Genomic DNA, 20,362 nt, shown 5'->3' on the forward strand with positions numbered 1-20,362 from the left:
ATAAAATAACTGACAAGACGAAGTCATTATGCTTTGAAAAAGGTTTGTAGAAACAGCGGAGGTGGGGTGGAGTGGGGTGTTTGTGTTACACAAACGTGTTAGGGAAATTTGTGATGCAATACCAAGGATTTCTGGTAAGGGACATTAAGGCAAGGACAGTGAGGGGTTACTTATGGGCAGTAGCTGTCCTCAGGAAATATGCTCAAGATAGTCTCTGGGGTTCATTGGCGGGGGTGTGTGGGCTAGTTTTGTTGTTACTTTTCCCACAGTTCCTCCCTTTGATACTTCCCTGGAAGTAATCACATTAGTACTACTCAATGGAGAGGGTCACAACATAATAGGTTTAAGTCAGTTACTTATACAACAAAATAGGAAGCTTAGTCCAATGAGGGTTATGGTGGTGATAAAGCAAAAAGGTAGAAAACATATATAATCTAGAACATTTGTTTAAATATCAGCTAGCAGTTATACTACAGTATAGGAATAAAAACAGTTTGAACAACATAGGTCTTAAATGTTCCAAAAAAGGCTAGAACAAAGAGACAGTGGACAGTAAACATAATCAGAAGGACAGAAAGAAACAGAGAACGCATCTTAATGTCCATCTAGAGAACAGGATTTTTTGTTCCATCTTGGGTTTTGCTGTCTATTTTATGAGATTGTCTGCTTTGGGAGGCATTTTTCCTCTGGAAGTTTTGAGGCATCTGTCTTTGGCTACTGTTAACAAATTGTATAGTTTGACCTACTTAAACTCAGAGATACGTATTGCTGAGTTAATATCCTGGTGTCTGTTAGCTGGGCTGATAGAATGTGGAGTGGGCCTTTTCATCTTTGTTACTGGGGCAAATTTGTGGATCATATTTCCTTGATTATCACTTTTGAGGATTTTCTAGGTAAAGCTGCTAAAACCTGCTACCAATGAGACTTAATATAATTTTATGGAACCTGACAGTTTAATCATATTGGCCTTCCAGTTATTAGTTGATATGGGGAAAACTTGTTCAGACCTTATGGAGATAATCTTGTGAAAAACAGAGCTGTAGGAAGAACATCAAAGGGGCCTGCTCATTTCAGAGAATTTAATTTTCACATACTACTTGCTCTTTCCGTCTTTACTTGAACCCTGTATATATGGTATGGGTGATATTTATAGGCTAGGGGGAAAATCTTGAAAAGGATATAACAATTAAAACAATTTTATATGTAAAAACCTTAATCCAGTTTGAGAATTTATATATAATTACTAACGTAAAATTGGTCTTAGGCAATTTTCTTACCAAAACAACAACAAAAAAATCATCAATTAGACCTAAAGACCTTTTTCAGTCTTGTTCTTGATTATTACCTCCAGGATAAGAAAAAAATCATCTAAACTGTCACATTTACATGACCTTTTTTCTTAATTTTTAATAGGAACATTTGGAAGCCAATGATATATGTTCTGGCTCTCACAAAAACAGTTTGATTTTGTTGTTTTTCTTAAAGTACAGTTTACTGCTACGTGACAGTTTTTAAGCTTTTGCATCTTTGTCACATCACATTTTTGCGTCAGTGGTTTACAGTGTAGGGCCTACTACTTTCAATTAGTCTTTTGCCAAAGATTTAAATTAACAGTCTTGTGTTCTCATCGTAGGGTCCATGAGAATCTTCTAAAATCTGAGAATGGCAGACATAACCTCTCTTTTGTAGTAATTAAGTTATGAATTTTTATTGGAGACAGTTAGATGGCTCAGTGGATAGAACATTAGGCCAGTTATGAGGAAGACCTGAATTCAAATGTGACCTCAGACATTAGCTGTATGATCTGTGTTTGCCTTAATATGCTGGAGAAAGAAATGGCAAACTGCTTAAATATCTTTCCCAAGGGAACTCCATGGGCGGTATGGTTCACAGGGTCACACGGAGTTGGACATGACTGAATGATTGAACAACAAAATAGGAAGTTTATTCTGATGAGGGTTACAATGGTGGTGATGAAGCAAAAATATGGAGAACATGTACAAAAGCCAGAACATTCTCCCTACCTGAGGGCTAGACTATACCCTTTTGATGGTTCTTCAAGGACAGACCTTTACTATAATGTGTTTAATTACATGCTGCAAACTTACTTCTATATTTTCCATTAAGTAAATGTTACAACTGGATACAGTACTGTCAGTGGGTCTAGCTGTTTTTCCATATCAAAAAGAATATTCAAATCAATGAAGTAAGGCTCAGAGATCATGAGAAATTTCAGAACTGTTTATAACAGGCATTTCTCCCAATAGAGATTACAAATTTACAGGAAGAGAAAGTTTCTCATGTCTTCCTTATCTCAAAGAGATCAAAAACCCTACTTAAACCTCTGCAAATCCAACTCTCTTAGTCTGCTCTCAGCTTTCTTTACCTTTGCACCCATTCTCTTCTTATCTTTACTTGCTTAAACTTGCTCTTTTTTCCTTCATAATTGCACTGTTTTCATGCTCTGATCTGACACTTCACTTTGACTATTTTCTTAGTCTCTCTTGTCTTTATTTCCCAAACATATCCCAGACTATCTCTAGAACTAGTCTTCCACTTAATCTCTCCTTTATAAAGTTTCCTTATAAGGTTTCCTTATAAGATAGTTTCCTTATAAGTACAGGTTTCCTTATAAGATACCAGTTAATTGCAGGACTTTTGTTTTGGGGTTTTTTGGTCTATTCCAAATTCTTTTTCGTAACTTTGCTTCTAATTTACCTAAATAATTTATTTCTGTTATATCATTCAAAGAAGAAAATAAAGTGATAAAATAAAACATTATCCCAAATGCAATTTTACTTATTTTCAAGTGGTTCTCTGATTTAAACAAATCTCTTTCTTCCTGAGGTCAAGAAAATAATTATTAATAGGTGGTTCTCAAGCACAAGATAAATGTAAATTGCAGGCTGCAAACCCATTTTTTCCTCCACTTTTGAGCTTTAATGATAATACTTTCAAATACCTTCAGTTCTTTTTTAAAGTCAATGAAACCACTTTCCTCCATTGTTCTAAATATTAAGACAATAAGTCTGTCACTCTTTAGGGAAAGAAGAGTGATAAAAGGGTCTGAAGGTTGTTTCCATGTTACTTCTGTAAAACATATTTATTTTTTCTTTAAAAATTCTACAAAGTGGTATTTCTAAAACTCAGTAAGATATTTAAGCATTTATAAAAACATTGAGACCATAATTTGGGAATTTGTAAATGTAAATGTAAATGTAAAGAAATCACGTTAGTCATAAATTTAGATTCCAATTGGTTTGCGATAACCATCAATTTCTGGACACTAGGAAAAAATCTTTTCTTTGCTGTTGTGTGTCTTCTGTCTGCCTTCCCAGTTTGGTTGGCATTAGAAATGCAGAGAGATCATATCTTTTTGATAGCCTTGAAAGTTCAGCAGAGAAGTTTTTACTCTTTTTCCCTTGGACTGATCAGGCTGTAGGAAAAAGTCAGTTGGATTTGCCAAAGCACAAACTACAGACAATGCTAACAGCACACGGAACGTTACACAAATAAAACACTTCTCACTCCAAGCTCTCAGTGCTCCTTGGCAGTATTTTTGTCCTGCTTAAAAAGGGAAATTTCCGTAAATTCTTAAACTAAATTATCTTGTCAGTTCTGAAACTGCTACCATCACATGGCTATGGTTGACTAGAATATTTATATGTATATCTGTTTCATGCATGACATAAAATATTAAGTCCTTAATGTTTGGACCTCTTCATAGTTTCTTGGGTTGGAAATAAGTTCTAATCATGGTTGCTAATGGTGCCTAAGATGGGGATATTTTGTACCTTTTCCATTCTTCTGAGTGTTCAGACCTTGGAGAGATTTTTACAAGATCTTCTCCTTCCACCCTCTCCGGGCCAGGTGCATTGCTCAGATTTCTTCCCTAGAGATCCTTTTTCTGGCAGAGAATTGACTGCCAGACTGTGGAGATGGCAACAAAGCAACACGTAAATAATACAAGACCACAGACAACAGCTCAAGTCAGAGGGAGAAAGGAGTTCCTTTCCACAGGGGCACATGAACTCTGGGAGGAGTGTTCAGCCCTAGTCTGCAGCTTATGTACTTAGGTTTGAGTACTAAGTTCTCCTTGTAGTCGAAGGAGATCCTAAGTGAGAGGTGTAAAACTGACACAGAGCAGCTTCTGAGTTCTTTAACTCAGATCTGGACTTTACATCTTTATCAAGGATCATCAGGTTTACACAAGAAGAACACTGACACCATAGACATACACACATGTTCCTCTGATGCTAAATTCTCTCTTTCCTTCCTGAATTTCTGTGATCTTCCTTCTGTTCCTCAGGCAACCTGTGTTGGACCTGAGGCTGGTTTGTTCACTCAAAAATTCCTTCCAACACTTCAGCTCTTCCAACTACTTAACCATTGTTGGGTCAGAGGTAGAATTGAAAGTAAAATTGGAGGCAAAAACCAGCCTCACTTGGCCTTATGAAGATTTCCTTTCACTTCATCTTCATTCCCTGGAGCAGAGTTGGTTGGGTGTACTTACCCCAGAAATCCCACTTCTGTCACCAAAAACTGTAGTGGAATTTTTTTTTTAGTGACTCAAGAGGGTCATCACTCACCAATCTGGGTTTTTGAGGTCTGGGTGAAATAATATTGCAGCAAGGCATCAGTTAAGAGTGAAATGAGCAGCCATTTATTCTGGCTGGCCAAGACAGATAGCAAAATTGGACGTTATCCTGAGCCTGGCACAAGAAATTCCTTTCTGTACCTTTTGTATGAAACAAAGAACAAAAAGGTGATTATTCATAGAATACAGGTGGTTATGCAAAAAGAAAAACATTTGCTGGATAAAAATATATATATTTTTAGTTATGGGAAACAGAAGAGTATATTATTTGAGTGTAGCTAAATCAAAGAAATCTACCAATCAGGCCAGGCAGAGAGAAGAATTTTCCCAGGACTCTGGAATCCTCCACCTGTAGCAGCTAAGTCTTTTTGGTACTGATAAGAAACGAGCATGACATACTGAAGGATACATCTACAGCAGCTAGTGTCCTTCAGCCCATGCACAGTAAAATAACTGGCAAAATGAAGTCAGTATTCTTTGAAACAGAAGTAGAAACAGTGGAGCTGGGTGTGGGATGTCTTTGTGTTGCACAGATGTCAAGGAAATTCATGGTGCAATGAATGCACGATACATGGTGCAGGGGTTTCTGTTAAGGGGTATCAAGGCAAGAGCAGTGAGGAGTTTATCATGTGAATTTGCCATCCTCAGGAAGTCAGTCTCTGGATTCATGGGACAGGGGAAAAGAGGTAATTTTGTTCATTTCTCTTCCACACCTCTCACCTCTGTTTTTTCCTAAATGTTGGGAGAATTATCTTGTATGAAACTTTAGAGTTGTACTGAATCAGTAATTTATCATTACAGAATTGAAGCATGGCAAACTTTGTTTTCCTTAGTAAAGGCAATAAAAAAGGCAGAGAGGCCTAAGGGTAGCAATTTTGAATGTGAGAAGGCAGTGCTGACCTTAGAGTTGTTGCGCCAGATGATAGCTGCCAACTCCCAGGAGTATTTCTGACTTGTGCTCTGAAGTGGATGCTAAGATCATAGTCTAGCTAACAAAGACCCCAAGTTCACGTACCTCTAGTTTCTTTGATACCTCACTTCATTTTTTAAAAATTTATTTAACTTTTAACATTCATTTTCACAAAATTTTGGGTTCCAAATTTTCTCCCCGTCTCTCCCCTCCCCCCACCCCAAAACGCCGAGCATTCTAATTGCCCCATTACCAATCTGCCCTCTCTTCTAACATCCCTCCTTTCCTTTGTCCCCATCTTCTCTTTTGTTCTGTAGGGTCAGATAATTTTCTATACCCCATTAGCTGTATTTCTTATTTCCTAGTAGCAAGAACAGTACTCGACAGTTGTTCCTAAAACTTTGAGTTCCAACTTCTCTTCATCCCTTCCTCCCTACCCATTCCCTTTGGGAAGGCAAGCAATTCAATATAGGCCATATCTGTGTAGTTTTGCAAATGACTTCCATAATAGTTGTGTTGTGTAAGACTAACTATATTTCCCTCCATCCTATCCTGCCCCCCATTGCTTCTATTCTCTCTTTTGATCCTGTCCCTTCCCAAGAGTGTTGACTTCAAATTGCTCCCTCCTCCCACTGCCTTCCCTTCAATCATCCCCCCCACCCTGCTTATCCCCTTCTCCCCCGCTTTTCTGCTTTATAAGATACGTTTTCATACCAAAATGAGTGTGCATTTTATTCCTTCCTTTAGTCGAATGTGATGAGAGTAAGCTTCATGTTTTTCTCTCACCTCCCCTCTTTTTCCCTCCACTGAAAAGTCTTTTACTTGCCTCTTTTATGAGAGATAACCTGCCCCATTCCATTTCTCCCTTTCTCCTCCCAATATATTTCTGTCTCACCGCTTAATTTCATTTTTTAAGATATGATCCCATCCTATTCAACTCACCCTGTGCTCTGTGTGTGTGTGTGTGTGTGTGTGTGTGTGTGTAATCCCACCCAGTACCCAGGTACTGAAATGTTTCAAGAGTTACAAATATTGTCTTTCCATGTAGGAATGTAAACAGTTCAGCTTTAGTAAGTCCCTTATGACTTCTCTTTGCTGTTCACCTTTTCATGGTTCTCTTCATTCTTGTGTTTGAAGGTCAAATTTTCTTTTCAGCTCTGGTCTTTTCATCAAGAATACTTGAAAATCCTCTATTTCATTGAAAGACCAATTTTTCCCCTGAAGTGTTATACTCAGTTTTGCTGGGTAGGTGATTCTTGGTTTTAGTCCTAGTTCCTTTGACTTCTGGAATATCCTATTCCATGCCCTTGTATCCCTTAATGTAGAGGGTGCTAGATCTTGTGTTATCCTGATTGTATTTCCACAATACTTGAATTGTTTCTTTCTAGCTGCTTGCAATATTTTCTCCTTGACCAGGGAACTCTGGAATTTGGCCACAATGTTCCTAGGAGTTTCTCTTTTTGGATCTCTTTCATGCGGTGTTCTGTGGATTCCTTGAATATTTATTTTGCCCTCTGGTTCTAGAATATCAGGGCAGTTTTCCTTGATAATTTCATGAACATGGCTTTCAGGTAGTCCCATAATTTTTAAATTGTCCCTCCTGGATCTATTTTCCAGGTCAGTTGTTTTTCCAATGAGATATTTCACATTATCTTCCATTTTTTCATTCTTTTGGTTTTGTTTTGTGATTTCTTGGTTTCTCATAAAGTCATTAGCCTCCATCTGTTCCATTCTAATTTTGAAAGAACTATTTTCTTCAGTGAGCTTTTGGACCTCCTTTTCCATTTGACTAATTCTGCTTTTCAAAGCATTCTTCTTATTGGCTTTTTGAACCTCTTTTGCCAATTGAGCTAGCCTGTTTTTCAAGGTGTTATTTTCTTCAGCATTTTTTTGGTCTCCTTTAGCAAGATGTTGACCTACTTTTCATACTTTTTTTGCATCTCTCTCATTTCTCTTTCCAGTTTTTCCTCCACCTCTCTTAACTTGATTTTCAAAATCCTTTTTGAGCTCTTCCATGGCCTGAGCCCATTGAATATTTATTTTGGATGTTTGGGATACAGAAGCCTTGACTTCTATGTCTTTCCCTGATGGTAAGCATTGTTCTTCCTCCTCTGAAAGGATGGGAGGAGATATCTGTTCACCAGGAAAGTAACCTTCTGTGGTCTTATTTTTTTTCCCTTTTTTGGGCATTCTCCCCGCCAGTTACTTGACTTTTGGGTCCTTTGTCAGGAGTAGGGTATACTCTGGGAATCTGTGAGATCTCAGTTCCTCCAAGGTGGCATGATCAAGCATGTACTGGTCTGGACGCAGAGAGGGATTTTTATGTCTAGAATCTTAGCAGTTACCTCTCCACAGCCTCCTGGCCTCCAGTTCCACCAAGTCAGCACTGGGGGCTGATTTTCAGATAAGCTGGAAGGGCAGGGCTGCCATTCAGTGTAAGACAAAGACCAGCTCTCCCAGGGCCCCCACCTAGAGCTGAGGTAAGACTCAGCTCTTCAGTGCCCCCAGGGGTTTTTACGCTCCAACAACGAGCAGTGTATGGGCTGCTGTGCAGCCTCTGTGGCCGCTGCCTGCTGCTGGAGCTATGGGAGGGCCCTTCTCCCTTCCTGGTCAGTTGATAAAACCCCATCACTGACCTTTGGCCCCTGTGGTTTGAGGGATCTGAGGACCCCCTGCTGGGACTGGTGATTCTGCCCCTGAGGTGTCCTCCTCCCAGAGTCTCATCGCGCCTCGCGGCCAAGGCTGGGCTGGGCTCCGTGCTCCGCTCCACGTCTGGTGCAACTGACGTTTCCCATGGGCCTTTCAGGTCACCCTGGGCTGGAAATCTCCTCCACTCTGTTGTTCTCCACTTCTGCTGCTCCAGAATTTGTTGAGAGTCCCTCTCTACAGGTATTTTGTGGGCTGTGTGGGGAGACCCTGCGTAAGTGTGTCTTTCTAGTCTGCCATCTTGGCTTCACCCCTGATATCTCACTTCTGTATGAAGATGTTAGGTTATATTTGACTTGACATGCTAGTAGTCATGTGGTTCTTTAGGTTAATGGCAGTTATAAATAAGAGCTCTAGAGTCATATTATAGGACTATGAGGAACATTGCCCCAGGGTTTATAGGAAACAGCTGGGGAGCAGGCATATTTTCAGAATTTTGTTAAAATCATCAATTAGCAAGTTACGTATAGTTCAGTCTGACTGGACATCATGTTTGTTACAATCTTTGTAGAGTGTGTGTGTGTGTGTGTGTGTGTGTGTCTGTCTGTCTGTCTGTCTTCACGTGTCTGTGTTGTCTTTGAGAAGAAGTAAGCATCACCATCAACCTTAGCTGATCCTTTTATTACTTAGCTCTCCTTGTAGCCCAAGGACCACTTTTATTTGTGGTCTGTCATTCTCTGGCTTGTTTTTATCTCTGTTTATATATTCTGCCTCCCCTCCCCTGGAAGAATGTTAGAGATCATAGGCCTGAGGCTAGAGGCAACATTAGAGGTCATCTAGTCCAATATTGTTGTGTTATAGTTGAGGATGTTGAAATGTAGGGAGGTTGTGGCTTGCCCAGTGTCACCCAGGTCATGGCATGGGTAGGGTTTGAACCCAGGTCTTCTGAATTCAGAGTTGGTGTTCTTTCCACTGTACCACTCTGGGGCACATGGTATACACAATTGATACTAGTCCCCCAGCTTGACCCCTGTAGAAACCACCCCCGTAGCTGCTGGTCTCATGCAAAATGGAAGAAGACATTCACTTCCCTTTCTAGTAGCATTGTTCTTGTTGTTTCCTTAGAAGTGGAAAGACTCAGTTCACATTACAGTGCCCAATGGCCTCCCTCAGAAATCGTGTATTTCTTGGTTTCTCTGAGAGCAGAACCAATTGATACCCCTCACAACCACTAATGTTTGTGTGATCAATGAGTGCTGGAGAAAGACAATGGATCACCTTTTTCTATGCAGTCCTCTCCTGCCCTCTATGTCTTACTAAAGACTGAACATAGGAATGTTTTATGCTCAAGGGGGGATGTTAGTGATTTGGCAATAAAAAAATCTTTAAATTAAGTTTTTGAATATGTGTTTTCCTGTCTTATTAAAAACTGGATGCCCTCTGCTGTGTTTGATGTCTGATCGCTTTCAGGTTAACATTGTCTCTGTTCTTTGTCATTGAATTCAAGAGGGCCTTTATACAATTGAAATTTCACTTAAAAATTCTATCAAATGACTTACAGCTTTACAGGTAAAAGACTTGCATGTTGCTAAGGGTTTAATATTTCCTTCCATTATTTTACATTTTTCAGGGACAAATGGAGAGAGGTATTCTCCCTTAGGAGATGATCCTTTACCTTCACAGAGATTTGTGTCTGCAAGGGAACGGAGAAGGAACCAGATTAAAGGCCTGGAATCTGTTGTGTGTATGGTATGAGTTTTTAAAAAATATTTTCTTTTGTTGAAGAGGCCAAAGTCCTTTTCTGTAATCATAAGTGTAACTGAGTGAGGGTCTCTGTAGCCTTGTGCTCAGGTGTATGCTGGCTGCAGAGCTCTTGGATCTGACATCGCTCGGTATGTCATAGTCTTGCTGCAGAAGTACTGCAAACTTCTGGCTAGCTATCTTGGACTTCTAGGCATTGGGAACAGTGACAGAAACTGTTCCCAAATAAAACCAAACACACAAATAGCTGACTTCTTGCTTATGCCAGTGGGAAAACATTTGAAAGTGGGTTGAAGGCTGGTAAGTTGATAAGAACAGGCTGAGAAGTGTTGGGAATTAGTTGCTTTGCTAAAGAGCATTCTTATTTCTGATTTTTACTTTGTTTCACATTGCATTCTTGTAATTACTGCACCTCTTTACTAGAGATTTTGATTCTGTAGCTCCTCGCCTGGATTTTAGAGTCAGAGGCCCTGAATTCAAATCCTGGCTCTGTTAATATGACTGGTCAGTCACTGAACTTCTCTGGCTTTTAGTTTCCTCATCTGTAAAATAAGGTTGGATTAGATGACCCTTCAAATCTCTTCCAGCCCTAAATCTTTGATCCTATGAGCCTCATCAGTTTTTACTGGCATTGATATGGGGTAAACAGTATTTGAGATAGTGAGGTCATATCAGGAGGGAAATGAATACTTGTGGCTCAGTTTTCTTTTAGTCTGTTAGTCAAATATATATTAAGCACTGCTATATGTCAGGCACAGAGCTAAGCTCTGGGGTTTCAAAGAATGGTATAAGCAAGTCCCTGCCTTGAGAAGCTCACAATATAATATAGGAGACAGCATGCAAAGAAATACATACAAAGCACACTTTATACAGGATAAACAGGAAATAATCAAAGGAGGGAAAGTACTAGATAGCATTAAGGAGGATTGGGAAAGGCTTCCAGTAGAAGGTGGGGTTTTCTGTGAGACGTGAAGGAAACTGGTAGGTAGAGATGAGGAGGGAGAGGATTCCTAGCATGAGGCACAACCAGAGAAAATGCCTGGAATCGAGAGGCATAGCATCCTCTTCACATAACTACCAGGGGGCCAGTGTCATTGAGTATGTGTGTTTGGGAGGGTGTCAGGTCTAAGAAGACTAGAAGGGTAATGAGCAGCACCAGACAGAACATTTTGTATTTGATCCTGGAGGTGATAGGGAGCCTTTAGAGTTTATTCAGTGAGGAGGGGTGATGTGGTTGAATTTGTGTGTTAGGAAAATCACTTTGATAACTGAATGGAGAGAGACTCGTGGTAGGCAGACCAACCAGCAGGCTCTTGCAGTAGTCTTTAGAAGAAAGAGAAGAAGGCCTGCTCCAGAATGGAGGCAAGGTCAGAAGAGATATTGTGAAGGTGACATTGACAGGCCTTGGCAATGGCTTGAATTTGAGGGGTGAGATAGTGAGGAATTCAGGATGAGCCTGAGGGATTGGGAAGATGGTGTTGCCTTTTGCAGTAATAGGGAAGGTAGGAAAGATGAGTTGTTTTGGATTCTCATATATCTACTGGACATCTATCTTGAAATGGCTAAAAAGGCAGTTGGCAGTGCAGGTCTGGATGCTCAGTCAGCAGAGAGGGATGGATAGGAAGATTTGAGAATTTCTGATTGTGACTGGCACTGCATTTTCTCTTTCTCCTACAAAGCTACAGAATTTGAGAGACCTCAGTGGTCGTTTCTTCCAGCCAACATTGGAAAGGAGTACTCACTATGACAGAGACAACAAGAGGTCACCTGACCTCTGAAGACCTTCTCACTTTTTTTTCTACATTCTTTGGGCAATATTTGGTAGTGGTTTCTCAACTATATTTACTCCCTAAGTTCAGAGGAACATACTTGGAAGTACCACGATAAAATTCCATTGGACACACTGGAGTGTGAAGCAAATTGCGTCTTTCTGGGCATTTGCATATGTATAATTTTCTCTGGGTATAACCATCTTTGTCTCCTTTTAAGTTAATCTGTTTTTTTCTTTTCTTCTCTATGGCTGTGTCATTTTCAGTCTTGTCATGATCCCATTTAGGGTTTTCTTGGCAAAGATACCGGAGTGGTTTGCCATTTCCTTCTCCAGCTCATTCTGTAGATGAGGAAACTGAGGCAAACAGGGTTAAGTGACTTGCCCAGGGTCACACAGGTTGTTAAGTGTCCGAGACTGGATTTGAGCTTGTCTTCCTGACTGTAGGCTCTGCACTGTATCCACTACGCCACCCATCTACCCATCTACTTTGCTACTGGGTACCATATCTTAGTATCTTAGCCTCTTTTCTCTGCCTCCAGTGTAAACCTTAATTGTGTGCTCCCATATGCAGATGTTGCCTTTTATCCATGTTATCTACATCTACTGCTGTGGCATCTTAGAACTCTGACCCACCCAGTGTTCTTCTCTTACCTTTACCTTTCTCCTTCCCTTGTGCACATCTCTGCACTCAGCACTATACAGTTGAGGGGATGTCAAGGTCAACTGAAGTTTTTTTTTAAGATGTGGGAGACCTAAGCATGTTTGCAGGCAACAGGGGACAAGCCAGTGTTAAGTAAAGAGTGAAGATGTGAGAGATGGGCTAGTGGAGGGGTCAAGCACCTGAAGGAGACAGAAGAAGGTAGGGTGAAGAGAGGAAGACTTGGCCCGGAGCAAAGGAGAGGATGGGAATGAGAGAAAGTGGTTCTGAAGTGTGGTGTCAGGGAGAAGAGAGAGCTCACAAGTGATGGCTTCTACTTTCTCAGTAAAGTAGTTGAGACTTGCCTGCTGAGAGGGAATAAGGAAAGGCTGATATGGAAAGAAGAAAAGTACTCTGCTGCAGTGAGGGCCTCAGTGAGATTAGGCAACATAAATTTATCATGCACCCAGGTGACAGAGAGAGAGAGAGAGAGAGAGAGAGAGAGAGTGTGTGTGTGTGTGTGTGTGTGTGTGTGTGTGTGTGTGTGTTTCCTCACCAGTATTACTGGTGGGTAGAAATGGAGAAAGCAGATGGGGGTAATCCATGTTTCTGGCTTGGCAGTCGCTCGTGTGACAAACAAGGAAGGGATTCATGAGATAGGGAAGCATGTATGTGAATTGGTCAACCTCAGGGCCAAGAGTGCAAACAAGGATTGAGTCTAGAGCTAGGTGATGGACGTGGAGAACAAAAAGGTTTGAAAGGGCAGGAGGCCAGAAGGAAGATGAATTGGTTTAGCAGGAGCGAGAGAGCGCATTTGGAAGCATAGGAGGTTATGATGAACTGGCAGTACTAGCTTAGCTAGATTTCAGTTTAGCTTCTAAAACAGGACAGTGTGCTTATTGCCTGATGTGAGCAGATATTGTTGCTCCTCTCCATGTCTTCCATTGGTTCTCTGGTGCTTTTTCCTATCATTTTTCTCACAAGCATACCTCAGTGCTCATCATCTGGGCAAGAGTCCCCTGCTTTGAGCTGTAATTCATCTGAGTTCATCTTTTATAAATACTGTTTCCTTCCCTAGTTCATTTTGATACCTCTTAGTTCCTAAGTCATCCATCTTGATAATGCAGCCACATCTCCTAAGTGGAGCAGAGATTAGGGAAAGAGTAGAATGGAAAGAAGAGTAAAGCTCTTACACCTTTCCTGGACTTCCCAGGTGTGCAGTATGAGACTTTGTTTCCTTGAACCTCGTGTGTCCTTGGACTTGAGACCTGTACAACTTAGCAGCTTAACCTGTTGGCCACTGTAACAAAGCAGTTTAGGAAATTTGAGAGACTGATCACTAAGTTGTGGAGGATGTGGAGGAACAGGGAGGGCATCATAGAGGAGATGTGGTACCTTATGTGGGCCTTAAAGAAATGGTAAAATTAGGTTCTTGGAAAGGAAGTGAATTCCATGTATGGGGCAGGGTTGCCAGCGTGAATGCAAAGGCAGAAGATAGAATAAAACCAGAGAACAACTATTAGTTCAGTTTGGCTGGAACATAGATTGTGTAAGGGGAAGATACTGTGAGCTAAGGCTGGAAAAAGGTGGGTTGGTGCCAGATTGTAGAGGGCTTCATGTTCCAGATTAAGGAGTTTGTACTCTAAGGGTAAGAGAGACACCCAATATTTTTGAAAAGGAATGGTAGCGCCATGGCCATAACTCTGAATTAGGAAGATTCTGTATTAGCTCTCTGAATGATTAAGTGGAACAGGATGACACAACAAGCAGTTATTAGGCACCTGCTGTGTACCAGGCTTTAGGGATGCAAATACAAATAATGAAGTAACTTTTAGAGTGCTTCCATTCTATTAGGGAAGACAGTATGTACACATCTAAGTTAATATAGAATATATACAAATATAGTTGTTTTTTTTTAAAAAGTAATTTGGTAAAGCAGCAGTTGTGGGGATCAGGGAACATCATGCAGAAAATAGTCCTTGAGCTCTTCTAGCTTGGGAGGGCCCCCATGACGTTCAGTGAGGTAGAGACATGGCAAATGGAGTGTTGTGTGGTAAGGAAGAGACAAGGCCAGGTTGGCTGGCTGTATTGGAGGTGTGGGCAGAGAAGTAGCGTCTGTCTAATGAGACTGGAAAGATGGTTTGGGACCAGGTTTTGAAGGGCTTTAAAAAAGCACACAGAAGTTTACATTTTAATGTGGCAGCAGGAACCAGTGGAGTTTTAAGCTTGGGTAGTGACATTGTTAGATCTACATTTAGAAGACAGACTGCAGTGGGAAGGGATTGAAGCAGAGACCAATCAGACTGTTGCAATAATCTTGGAGAGGTGCTGACTTCCTGACTATGAGTATTAGTTGTTCAAGCAGAGAGATGGGGTCAGATGTGAGATGAGGTAGGGAACGAGGCATAAAGGTTACAAACCTGACACTGGAAGGATAGTAGTGTCTCTAACAAAAATAGGCAAATTTGGAATAAGAGTGAGTTTGGGGAAATATATGAGGATTTAATTTTTGAATTTGAGATGACTACGAAACATCTATTTAAAAATGTCCAAGATGCAATTGGTGATGTAGAACTGAAGATCAGGGGAGACCAAGAAATTAGGAAGTTGGGAAGAAGGAACATGGTTTGGGCAGGATGCATAGTTTCAGGTACCAGTGAAATGTCCAGTGGTTATGTGCAGCGGACAGTGGGAGATGTTGGATCAGAAGCTCATGGGAAAGATCGAGACTGGGTATAAAGATTTATCTACATAGAAGAAATCTACGTAGCCCTAGGAAATCACCAAGGGAGAGTTATGGAGAAGAGAAGATGGCTATAGAGGTACCCACATTTAGAAGACAGGAAGGATAAGCTGTGTGACTCACACTCTAACAACCCTAATTTTAAGGTCTCAGAGTGGTGCCCTGTATATAGCTCTGGCATTTCAGAAATCCAGTCCTATAAGTATTTAAGTTCTGTCTTCTAATTGCAGGATAATTGTCATCCTACTGTGCAGCCCGATGGTTTCTCTTTAAAGTCAGTATCCAGTATAAATGTTGACCAGCTTAGAATTAGAAATGAAGAACGAATGCGAAGACTAAATGAGCTTCAAAAAAAACCTATCGATACAGGTAAACAACATATTTGAAGGCCTACTGTGTGTTCTTGAAATATATTCCTTGATGATAGAGAGAAAAGCTACATAGAGCTGATGGAAGTTCCACTGCATAGGAGCAACAGTCTAACAAAGCTGAAGTTGTCAGGGGTGTACCAGTTTTTCCAGTAAACAGGACCTGTAAGGAATCTTCTAATAATGGGGGAGGAAGGTGACCCTCCACTGAAGTCTCCAGTGCCTTAACATGGCAAAGAGATGATGCTGGATTTTCAGAGGCTATAACAATAAAGCAGTAAACTTTGACAAGGTCTGAAATACAGGCCCAGTGATTTTAAAAATTGAAAACCAACCTAATAAAGTTCAGAAAAGCTCACCCCCATCAGACTGGCTGTCAGGTGGGGAAAAAATTTTTTTTAAAGCTGTGGTGACTCCTAAAAACCGTTAATCATAGGTTGCTTTAGTACTTGGGAAGCTCATCCATGCTCTTAGCAATAGCCTGTTTGGAATGGTAGTAGAGAGGACACTTAAGTTTAATTAAATGTGAATTTTTTTTAATTGACAAAGGAGATGGCCAAAAATTGTTTTTAATCATTAAAACATTTGGTTGGTATTACTGACTTTTTCTTTTAAATATTAAATATCCTTATGTAGAGATTTTTCAGAATTGCATAGTAAATCATTTTAAACTCTTAATGTTTGCTTTCTGCATTTTAGAAAAAAGAAAAATATGAAAATAGGTTAAGATTATCATATTAGAATTGTTTCCTTTTGTAGGCTAAATAAATATAATACTAATTCATTATAATAGTATAAGCCCTATTGGCCAAATATGTGGCAGTAGTTTCTTCTTGGTGAAATCTGGTGATGTGGGAAGTGTAAAAGTATTACTACTTTCCACAAAGCATGGCATACGCCCAATTCCATATAATGTACTAGAATATTCCTGAAATCATCCTACTCACTGAGGAAGAAAGCTTATATTTGCTTTAACTGCTTTGCCAGCCTTTCCCTCTGTAACTATTAAGTGGCACAGTGCTGTCATAAGTTGCACCATTTTATTAATTCTTCCAGAGAGTAAACTCATATAATGGACAAGCTTAACATGTCCTTTGATTTATACTTGTCTCCGTACCTTAATACCTGTTATGAAGTTATCGTTCTGGATTTGAATTGTATCTGAATGTGACCAGGTCTTTCATTTCAAATACATTTGTTGTCTAGCATGAAAAAGAATGTATGAACTTGGGTAATCCCTAAGCTAGGGGTTCTTTATGGGGAAGGGAGAAGGTCTGTGAACTTCTAAAAATGTTTTGATAACTATTACAGTACAATCGCTTCCTTTTGTAGCGCTGTGCATTGTACTTTATACATTTAAAGCATTATTTTGAGAAGGGAACGTAGGCTTCATGATGGATACCGTAGTCAGAGAGGGTTTGCTAATTTTTACTGCTTAATTTTCCCATTGATAGGATGGATTTTAAGGTATGCTGGCCTTCAGATGTTAAGGTAATTTAGTGATAACCAGTTACTGAGGTTTTTAAAAAAAAATTTAATGTTGTCCTTTCAAACAGGAGCTTTTGGGTATGATGTGGATTGATTGCTCATTAAAGTGTTTTCACGTATCCCTTTGCTGTGCCAGTCCTTCACAGACCAGGACACGTAATTTAAAAAAGAAATGAAATTTCCATCACAGGGTAGGAAGACAGATTTTCATGTATTTAATAGTAAATAAGCCATAAAAAATATATAGAATTAATGTTCAAATAAACTAAAATCCTGTAGGAGAGAACTGGAATAGACATCATTTGATTTCTTATTTTTGGCCAAAGGTAGTTACTTCCAAACGATGCTTAATAATTTACCACCTTCTGTGTAAACTGCCCTTCAGTTCCCTTCCCGAAAATAACTGACATTTTCATAGGCCTCTACACTTGACATAACTAATTTATATAAGCCTTACAGAAACCCTGCCAGGTGAGTGCTACTAGTGATTGACCCTTATTTAAAAATGCAAAAACTGAGGCACAATGAGGTGGTTAAATTACTTACCCATAGTCTCATAACTAGTGGCAGGAGTGTGCTTGAATTCATACTGCTCTTTACTCCAAGTCCAACACTATAGTACTCATAAAATTTTCATTCCATATGGAAAGTAAAAATAATTAAAATTTTGTGATTGAATTTACCCATGTTAAGTTAATGGGTAAAGTTGTTTTCTATTATCTTCACCACTTTTTTTTAGAATATGAAAAAGGGAAGAAACCTGAACTTGTAATTGGTTTCACAAAAATTACCCTTGTATGAGGTATTGATAAAAGGAACAGAAACTATTTTTACCCCAAATATTTTGAAGTTAAATGTGCCAGGAATACATGTATATGCTAGCACTGACCTAGAAATGTGGTTATCTGTCTATAATAAAGCAGCCTTTATTATACCCCAGGTTTTTTATATCGGGAACTCTTTTTTTAGAATGTTGATGGCTATATGAATATTGGTCTAATTAAGGATAAAGATCCTGAGCTTGCTGAGGAAGGAAGGAAGCATATACTGACTGAATAAACAAAAATTTATTTCTTGGTCTTTGACGGTGCTCTTCCTCTTCCATGGTCATACAGTTCTTAGTTCTAAGGCTGTTTTTTCAAGAAAATGTTAGTATGGTTTATTCTTTTTGTCCTAAAATATCTTGATGTTTTTTCTCATAGGTAAAATTTTAAGTAAGTAAAATGACCTTCCAAGATGCCTTTGCTATTTCTAAAAATTCTTTTAACCCTACCATGATTTTTGGGCCTGTGGTAGAGAGCGTGAAAGCAAGTGTGTGAGAAATAGAATGACGCCTTAGGCATAGTCCCAGTTACCTGAATATAAGATAAATATCTGAATTTAAGATAAATATCTGAATTACTGAATTGTCAGTTAATAGCAATTAACATGACCACTGTTCTTTGAAAAAAGAAAACTTGGGCCATGTCAGTTCAGTTTTGATGACTGCCCTCAATCTGCTGTATCAGTAAACATAGTGAATTTTTCTCACAGGGCAGATCCTTGGCTTTTAATCAGTCAATTTTGTTAACTTAGTTAAACTAATTTTAGTGTATGTAAGACATAAGAATTTATGTCTCCATGTTATGCAAACAAGAAAAATGTGAGGTTTCTGTTTCTCTTCTCTTCTAGATGATGAAGTTTCTCTGGTTGATCCAGATGACATTCTTAAGCACTTTACATCCCATGGTGTTGAAAGAAGACCCAGTTCTGTAGAAACTGTAGCCACAGAGCCTTGGCTCCGACCTGGAACTTCAGAGACTCTGAAAAGGTTCGTGGTTGAGCAGTTGAACCAAGAGCACCGTTCTTCTGAAAATCCATTACCTTTTAACTGGCAGGGCCTGTCTACAGCACATGGTTAAAAATAAACCTAGACTGGAACCAGTTGTGCCTTTCAAGGTAAAAGGAATGTTAATCTACTGAACTTTTTGTATTCTAGGCCTTATTCCCCACCTCCATATATTCCCCCACAGGTAGATGGACAATTTTTAACCTGTAAAATACCATACTAAATGTGTACATATGTATTGTTTCCCATATTTTGTTGCTTTGATGTGTTTCATGAAATTGTACAGGATGTATGTTTTTTTAAAGCCACCATTACTGTTAATTACACAATGCAAAAAGTATGGAATTATTTGCCATATATTGTAGTAATGAAAAGTTCTTGTAACTGACTACCGAACGTGCATTATCTTTATTCTGCCTGTTACGAGGATGAAGTGAATAAAATTTTGAAGTGTCTTAATACATGTAAAACTTGAAGACCCTTTGGTCACGTGTCTATAAATGCACAACGTTGCCAGTGTCATCAATGTACAAAATCATCTTTTTTAGCAAATCCTCGAGCATGTGTGGTAGCTTTGACCATTCCCCTTACCAGCTACTATTATTTAAATATGGAAGCAAAGATGCTGTTTAGTTCTACATAATTTTGTAGCTGCTGACTCATTTTGTAAGCAAATGATGGGAGCCATAATTGATTTTGATTTTATTCCAATCAGTTGCGTACAAAAATGAGAATTACATCTTTCTTCTGCCTCTGTTGTATTTTTGGTGCCAATGAAGGCACTGTCTTAAGTTAATGTCTAATTTATGGTATGATTTAACTACTTGTTAATGGAAATAAAATTTTATTTTATTATCAGTGCTGTTCTGTAGAAAATGTAATTTTACAATTAAAAATTGTAATCCTTGCAGTAAATTAGCCAACTATTCTAATAAGATCCTAGGGTTTTGAGTTGAAAAGAAAGAGGGCAAAACCTGGGCGATGTAAAATACTGATTCCTTGGTGTGTAGTTAGTTTTCAAAATATAAGGATACTTTCAAATAATTAATTAGAAACTTTCAATGGTGCTATGATATCAGGGCTAGAAACTGTTGATTAGATTATCTATTTCTGTTTCATCAATATGAGGCAAAATGAACTTGGATTTGGTGTCCCGTTGTATTCCATCCTCTGGATCAGGCCCCAGTAAAACCACTCAATAACTAGCTCTTATTGTTTCCAAGACTGTTATTCTGGTTAAACTTTCCAACGTTGGCAATGAATGGATCAACTGGACAATGGCAGTCTGTAGCTAGCCTTCAAAGAGTACTCATTTCAAATAGGAGGTGACATAATGCTTCTGACTTCATTAGATGTGTCATTTAGAATGCCAAAACAGTCCAATAACTCTAAGCCATCCTCATAAACAATCTCGGCTTTCTGAGCAAGGGCCACGACTGAGTGGAAGAAAAGACTATATCCTAATCCTTTGGTATCTACCACAAGATCTAATAAATATTTAGAATTTTAACCTGCACCATCTAGGAGATAAGGTGGTAGGTAAAACTCGCTCCAGAAGGCCTCTCTGGTGCACATTATCATTTTAAACAGTGTCCTCAAAACAACATCCTCCT

General features: G+C 39.3%; 1 protein-coding gene across 27 annotated transcripts in view; it reads left to right on the forward strand.

Moving 5' to 3' along the window:
- CSPP1 (centrosome and spindle pole associated protein 1) overlaps positions 1-19,607 on the forward strand; it is a 143,011-nt gene extending 123,404 nt beyond the window's left edge. For 25 of the 27 annotated variants that reach the window (XM_072604746.1, XM_072604747.1, XM_072604744.1 and 22 more), the window contains 3 exons: positions 9,784-9,902; positions 15,296-15,434; positions 18,593-19,607. In XM_072604746.1, the coding sequence (XP_072460847.1) occupies positions 9,784-9,902; positions 15,296-15,434; positions 18,593-18,822 (488 nt within the window). In that variant the 3' untranslated portion in view covers positions 18,823-19,607. Of the gene's footprint in view, positions 1-8,313; positions 8,397-9,783; positions 9,903-15,295; positions 15,435-16,989; positions 17,107-18,592 lie in introns of those variants that run through there. The other 2 variants (XR_011966133.1, XM_072604764.1) reach the window with 2 other exon arrangements.
- Positions 19,608-20,362: the final 755 nt, after the last annotated feature.

Source organism: Notamacropus eugenii, chromosome 4, assembly GCF_028372415.1.
Source record: "Notamacropus eugenii isolate mMacEug1 chromosome 4, mMacEug1.pri_v2, whole genome shotgun sequence".
Taxonomy (NCBI): domain Eukaryota; kingdom Metazoa; phylum Chordata; class Mammalia; order Diprotodontia; family Macropodidae; genus Notamacropus; species Notamacropus eugenii.